The sequence below is a fragment of the Pseudochaenichthys georgianus genome, chromosome 7 (assembly GCF_902827115.2).
Source record: "Pseudochaenichthys georgianus chromosome 7, fPseGeo1.2, whole genome shotgun sequence".
Classification (NCBI taxonomy): domain Eukaryota; kingdom Metazoa; phylum Chordata; class Actinopteri; order Perciformes; family Channichthyidae; genus Pseudochaenichthys; species Pseudochaenichthys georgianus.
Genome location: NC_047509.1, coordinates 33,085,297 through 33,093,049, shown reverse-complemented (window position 1 = coordinate 33,093,049; position 7,753 = coordinate 33,085,297). Strand labels below are relative to the sequence as shown.

General features: G+C 35.0%; 1 protein-coding gene and 1 non-coding gene across 2 annotated transcripts in view; one reads left to right on the top strand and one right to left on the bottom strand.

The window, feature by feature from the left end:
* Window positions 1-1,283: 1,283 nt before the first annotated feature.
* Window positions 1,284-1,355, top strand: trnaq-uug (transfer RNA glutamine (anticodon UUG)). The gene has a single exon. It is a non-coding gene; the product is annotated as a tRNA-Gln (tRNA).
* Window positions 1,356-1,727: 372 nt separating this feature from the next.
* calcrl2 (calcitonin receptor-like 2) overlaps window positions 1,728-7,753 on the bottom strand; it is a 45,485-nt gene continuing 39,459 nt past the window's right edge. The window contains exons 9-13 of the mRNA XM_034086632.2: window positions 7,138-7,198; window positions 6,773-6,839; window positions 5,346-5,564; window positions 4,517-4,558; window positions 1,728-4,394 (exon numbers count right to left, since the gene is read on the bottom strand). Of these exons, the coding sequence (XP_033942523.1) occupies window positions 4,110-4,394; window positions 4,517-4,558; window positions 5,346-5,564; window positions 6,773-6,839; window positions 7,138-7,198 (674 nt within the window). The 3' untranslated portion in view covers window positions 1,728-4,109. The remainder of the gene's footprint in view (window positions 4,395-4,516; window positions 4,559-5,345; window positions 5,565-6,772; window positions 6,840-7,137; window positions 7,199-7,753) is intronic.

Genomic DNA, 7,753 nt, shown 5'->3' with positions numbered 1-7,753 from the left:
CACTTTCACTGAGAATTTATGGCAACAAATAATTTGATCTCTCATCAAAGATGGCAGAAAACATACATTATTGTACTCTGGAGGGGAGTTTGACAGAGTATTACTCAAATAGTAGGCTACACAGTAAAAGTACTTCATTGTATTTGTGGTAGTAGTCTAACAAGTACTGAGTCAGTACTTTATTAAGAATTTATAGATGAAAATCATTTTATCCCTCATCAAATATCATTGATTGATTGATCAAAATAATATAACATCAGCTCTTGTACTACCGTCAGCGCCGCTTCTCGGCGATTACCGTAAAGACGCTATTAATCGCGCACTCAAAAATGAAGCGCTGCTCATTTGACCAAGCAAATGCGAGAGACGTCTGAGTTGATCGCAGTTTTGAGAACCAGGGCAAAAAAGTTATGTGCACCCCTGTCTATAACTCTTGCAAAGATACAAAAGTATACCCAAGATAGGTCACACACCAATACAACCTGTATATGGTTTGTAGAAACCTAAACGCTTGTATACTAAACTTAAGTTGTACTGGGCCTGAAATTATTAACTGGTTACTGGCAAAGAAAATTATGAGTGACTTTAGTTGTCACAGACATGCAGTGACACTGAGTAGAAGTTCAAACGTTTCCCTCTCACAATTTATTGGAGTAACTTCAGTCCTTCAAAGTAGCATAACATCTAAATACTCATTTAAAATACAAGTACTGAGTAAATGTACTTAGTTACGCGTTACAGAAATTGTAGAAGCGTTTATACAAGTAGGCTTATATTTGCCAATCACTGAAAATATAATAAAAGCTCAACGTTACCGTGGTTTATTACTGTTCAGGGGTACTCTCTTATCTCGTCGTGCCCTCATACATATACGTGCATGTCCTCAACATCAACGTTAGTTACTTATTTAGGTTCCAGGATGGTTAAGTTAACTGCGATGTTGCAGTAAGAGACTGAGTTAGGTACAATATTGGTCTACATTCACTCCGCACCTTTTTTGTTTTGTTTAACTGAGGCCACATATTGTATTTACGCAGCCACATATGGGGCGCTAACCTTAAGCATGCTAGCCAACAAGCTAAACTAGACTCTGGTTATGTAACGAGGGTTCCAGACGCTGCACTGGCCCACGTTAGCTAATATCCATATTGTACTTATAGTTGCGGCGTTTTACCCCGGAGTATAAGCAGGTGTACAACATATATAATACAAGTACGTGTCATGTGAGGATTTAAAATAGTTATAACATTATATTGTGACAGGCCATCCTGACGATACCATCTGGTCCCATGGTGTAATGGTTAGCACTCTGGACTTTGAATCCAGCGATCCGAGTTCAAATCTCGGTGGGACTATTCTTTTTTTCCGGTTTATGTGAAACGACATATCAATAATGTACTGCACAATTACTTATGAGAAGGTTTGGACCAACAGCTAATAAATAGAAGCTACATCTCTACCCTACCTAAAGAGCTTGCACTGCCGATAATCCAATGATGATGATACACAGCCTACTACGCCCAGCAATGTTTCTCATAAAACCTTGTAAAGGATTATACTGACCTCAAGTGACCTTTCTACTTATTCCAATTATTTATCTTCTCTGTGTGAAACAATGAAGCAGCAGTGGTAAGTGCAATAGCCTAAAGTACTGTAACTGAGACAATTATCAACCTTGGAACATAATTTTGTGGCAAATATTAAACGATCATTCTGAAAAACACAGGTTTATGTTCAAACAATTTTATTTCCACACATAAATGGCAGAGTTAAACATATATATATACAGTAATATGCTTGAATTGAACATTACTTTTGTTTTATTGGAATGTTTTTTTCAAATTCTTTACAAATATGTCCATAACAGATGTTTGCCTAGAGGGCCACATAGGCTAAAGTGTACAGTGTATCCCTTTTGTTTAAAGTCTTCTCTCATACTCAGCTGTTTTCTTACCACAATGTGTATGACCACACTGGAACAATTGTTTCCCGAAAGTCTGTTGTGACCTATGGTTGTGACATGTGGATGCATTTGTTACAAGACTGTACAGCCAAAAATAAGACTTGCCCAGTATTCCAGTGGAAACTGAAAAGGCTAGTGTACATACAGCACGGTACATGTGTGATGAAAAAACTATGAAATCATATCTATTTTTGAAGTGGCAGTGAATTGTATTTGCAAAAAATAATATTGTAACAATAATTAGAAATAGTGAAACAGACTAATTTAACAGCCAAAATAGTAATATAAAACATGACAAAGCATTAAGAAAGCGAAATGTTCTGAACAATTAATTGTATTACTAATTTGGCACAGTCTTCTGTCTGCAACATTTAGATTTGAACATTTTTTAAAAGGTATTTTAGATGTGTAGCTCTGTCACATATTACGATTTGCCATCATGAAAAAAACATTTAATAGAAGTGAAGATTGTTGGAAATTAAATAAGAAACTTTTCCCCAACTAATTGTCACAAAGCTGGAGGGACTGCCTGAAAAAGCAAATGTGAACACACTGCTCGCAAACAATATTTCACACATCATAGTGTTTCTAAATCTAATGAATGTGCTCTACTTTTTGGCCAAAATCCCCCAAAACCCTATGTTGTTAGTGAACTAAGTAAAGGAGTAAAATTGGAGAAATTATTGCAGCACTTAAGAGCTCTATTATCTATACACTGGTAATTATCTTGCACTTAAAGCTTTCTTCTAGTTTGAATTAGGAGAGTTTTAACCAAAAATGTTCAGCACATCCTTTAGTTCCAGGAAGTAAATCAGTTGGGATAAAAGGAGGCGCAAAATGAGCTACACACTACGGATATATAAAGAGAAAGGCTTTTTACAAGTTGAGCTGTCATGTAGCCAATATGTTATTCTAAGGAGAGATTTAATAGAGATTGGTATAAAAACCATGAAAGTCAGAAGCCCTTTCATCTTAGTAGCTATGTTCAGTGTTCAGATGGAGTCTGTTTATCAGCCATAAAAGAACAGTTTTAATTTGGCACATGAATAATTACTTTATTACTTATTTTAGGCTAAACCATGATGTTTTACTAAAACTAACCAAGTTGTTTTTTTTGCACATTTGTTTGGTTAACTTTAACTACGTGTTTAAAACTGCAACCGTAACGCAGGAGAAACAATGTTTACCTCATAATAATATTGCATTTTGGGTCTATGGGAACATAATTTTGTAGGAAAAAGGGCTGGTCTGTCAGTTTGAGTTCCTCCAATTAATGTTGATATTAAAACCAATATAATTAATATCTTTATTTACAATTTAATACATTTCAAAATAAAAACCTTATTTTAAAGAAACTTAACTTCAACAAATAACATGAATTCCATCAGAGTTCTACGCTGAGATGATACAGTAGCTATCACTATTTTGCTTAACTCAGTTAAAGTTAATATTAGCATAAATGTTTTCCCCATCATTAATGGAATTTACTACTGTATCATTTAGTTATATGGAATAACTGGGTTTGACAAAATTGACATGTGTTAGCTTCAGATAACAGCTTGGAAATATCAGTAAAATATGGTAAATGCAATTTTAGCTTTAGCTAATGCTAGCTAATTGTGAATGCTGGCCTTTTTGACGCAGTCCAGTAATGATTAGATTATATTTTCTAGGTTAAGCATGTGAAGGAACATATCATATCGGTTGGCTATGACATTCATTGGTCTCAGTGGTTCACATGTAAAGTATTCAAAAGCTCCATACTGCAATGCAACACAAACATGAATGCATTTGTCCTTTCAAAATGGCAGTTTTTAGATTTGAAATTTAAGAGGAAATAAGTTCAACAATAAATCAAATACATAAGTGGACTTCATCCCAGCCACAGAACAAAACACATGTATGCAAAAACTATGCTAAGATTACAGGGTGACACCATGATATAAATATATATTTTTCTGATCAGCTCATTAGTGTCCATAAACTGGAGTTATAACAAATATGTGTTTGTGAACATCACATGCTTTTTTTAAGTGCTTTACTGATCATTTCCCAATCAGTTAACCTTTATTTTGAAAATACACCCAAGTCCTTTATCTTTTGTGACTGTGTGTTTGTGTTTGGCACCACCACCACCTTTCTCCGGTCAGATATCGGTGGTCTCCAACTTGTTGAGCATGTCCGCTTCTCCGTTGCTGCTTGTCTTCTGCTGCCCGTTGGCTTTCTCCTGCTCCGGGGACAGGAAGTGGCTGTTTTCGTCTCGTTTCCAATTTGCAGCGTCCTCCAAGCTGATGGTGGCGCGGCTGGTTTCGGTGAAGGAGGAGTTGTTGTGGTGGTTGAAGTGGTTGTGGCTCATGGGCGTGTCTCCCCAGCCGGTTTTACCCCAGGCAGACTTCCACTGATGCCACTTCCTCCGCAGCGCTGTCTGGGCCTGGACGTCAAGAGTTTGGTTTTAGTTTAGTTTACGTTTTAGTAATTAGAGGTTACATGCAGTATCTTCAATATAAATATTAACATGATCTTGTATTTATTGTATGATCCCTTTTAATGTACCTCAGTATTGCAGAAACAGAATATAATTGCCACCAGGAGTCCCTGCAAAGCAATGGGACAGTGGTTAAATATTCATACAGGAACAGATGTCAGTGAGATTATCCTGTAAATAATAAATGTTTATGAATCATCAGGTTTAATTTGACAAAGAAGAAGCAAATAAGATAACGTTTCTAGAAAGCTGTTTTATTAATGATAATACACAGCAGCTGAAGATCATATTTCCCTCAGAAAGAAAAAATGATTACTGTTTTTTGCCTTTTTTAAAAAACGTTTTAAAATGTATTTATTTTAACAGGGACAGTGCACATTAATCAACATTTCTGTAAATGTGCCAGTGTTAGCCAAGAGGCTATTTTCCCTCTGTAGTCCCTGTCTGGCAATAGATATGACAGCTGAACATTGACAGGAAAAGAGGAGAGAGAAGGGATACCAATGTAGCAAAATTCTTTAGTGGAATCTGTTTAAAGTGCTTTTTAGTTTGATGTTGCTTAATGAAAATGGAAAGAGTTGAATGCCAGATTTAATACAACTATTTGTGTATAAATAGTTCGGAACATATTTTGTTCCATTGCTTACAGTATGTACTCCACTTTAGTTGGCATTGGAAGGAGACCATTTTTCTCATTTGCCATCATTATTATAGTTCCCATGTTGGTCTTCATATATGTTTGGTACAGAAAATGTAAAATCTTAAAAGAAACATGCAGATTATTAATGTCAAATGAATTATGTTTAGCGTCACCATAGAAGTTTTTTCGATACATCACATGATTCTCTGTTCAGCAGCTTGTGCGAACTTTAAATTGCAGTGTATTGTTGCCTGTACCTGGAAGTGGCAGAAAATATTGACAAAGAAGTCATAGATGGCCCGGCTGATGCGTCCCTCGGGTCTCCATGGTAACAGGATGTACTGGACTCCGAGCAGAGGGATGAGGATGAGCGTGGCTCTCACCGCCTTCATGTAGGCTGTGGACTCAGCGCAGTGGGTCTCCTTCAACTTGGTGATTAAAACACGTACGATGTTCAGGAGAAAGAAAAAGTTCACCTACATGGATGATGAAATTAAAATGGAAGAGAAGAAAGAGACAAATATTTAAATCTAGTGTGATTTGACTTTTGAAGGGGAAAAAATGGCATTGATTTGCCTGATGGTGGCACTAAAACATCAACTTTGTTGTCAATTACCTGGCAATAGTTAAACCACTTAAAGGCAAAAAGACAACTTTACACATTCATGACATATTTTTCCCCAGTCTTTTACCTTTACAAAGTAACTTAGTCATATCAAATACCAAATATAGTCTGCATAGTGGCATATTAATATAAAGAATGGCAAAAAAAGCAGTGCATTGTAACTGATAAATGATCTGAATTGACTGTGCATTTGCATCTGTACCATGTTGCATTTACATCAAACGTCAAAATGTTTGATATATATATATATATATATATATCATCATTCTGCAATGGGTGTAGAGCGCAAAACTAAATCTGAAAATAGCAATGATGTAAGCATTACATTATATAACATTGCTCTGAATAGATTTGAATGTATTATTTTATTTTACATGTATGGTAACTTGTACTAGTGTACGTGTATGTCTATATATAAAATATAATACAATTGACACCCATGTCTATAATACTATATAAACATACTTGTATTGCAATATAATCTGCTTATAGCAGCACTATATACATATATTTGAATAAGCATCGATACATATTCATAGAGCTTTATAGCAATAATCACAACATATTATATATCATTTTATAATGGCTTCAGCAAAGTAAAATAACAATGTATAGTTTCTGGTCAGTCACTGATATTTTCATGTTTTTTTAATGTACTTATTTTTGAAAAACAGCTTGTTCCATATAACATATCGGCCTATACTTATATATCTATATTTTATATATTTTGTATTATTCCAATCCAATAACAGTAATTTATAATCTCATTAAAATGCAACATACACAGAATATAATTTATTGCATCTATGGGAATTATATTCAACTATGATCCTTGCATATAAAAAAAGTCTATTATTAAGTTTTATGATATTTGACCTTATAAGCAACTCTAAAATGCTTTATAATGTGTTGTGATTATTGCTATAAAGCTGTGTTCAATGTTTAAAAGTGTTGTATAACTATAATTTGAAGGTGCTCAGGGCAAGTGGCATAATGCATAATAATTGTGTTTATAACACAATATACTCAGAGAGGCTACCATGTGTGTTGATTACTCACTAGTAGTGCAGCCTGAATGGGCCCATGGATGATATAGAGCAGGTGTGTGTGTGAGCTGATCCAACACCTGGAACAAATACAAATTACAATTACTCGTGCACAGTGACTCAAATCAGCCTGAATCATTAGTCATCACTGCTACACTTAGCAAACAAAGGGTTTACGCAAATTGCTCTTGATGAGGCAAATCAATATCTTACAAATCCTATCATCCTGATCAAACAGAGAATAAGAACGTCACAGGAAGGGGAGAGGGAGAAATCCCAGTCTAGAGTTATGCCACTGTGAGAACACACTGCAACATTTCTGGCCTTGATCTGACACATTAGAGACAATAGAAGAAAAATAAACATGCTACATCTCACTTGTCGTTGAAGAAGAAACCACGAGCCACAGCGTACGTGACGGCAGGAATGATCGGGAAACCTAAGAACAGAGAGCGTAAGTATACTAGAGAGATGTAAAAAGTAATACAGCACCATAATATGCTCCTAGAAAGTTACAAGAGGGCTTTATATAAATAAAAACAGTATAAACGTATACAGTTTTTATCTAAACTTAAATAGTTTGACATTTTGGGAAATATTCGTATTCACTATCTTGCTGATAACAAATATCCGTCAAAGATGAAGCTGTTAGCTTAGCTTAGTTAAATCCAAACACTAACATATTATACGTCATTTCTTTAGTCATATAAAAACAGCAGTATAGTTAAAGTTGTTATAGTTAGGGTTATGTATTGTTGAATCTGAACTTTATTTTACAAACTCGATATAATGTGTTTTATTGTTAAGCTAGGCTAAGGGTTAGCTTTATGTTAGTAACACAGACGTAACTCAATTACTGTACTTCAGTACACATTTGAGGTATTTGTATTATACTCAAGTCTTTTGTTCTTAACTTTATACTTCTACTCAACTATGTTCCAGAGGAAAATGTTTTTCACCTTACTGTTTTACTTGACTTTACTAAGTTACCAGT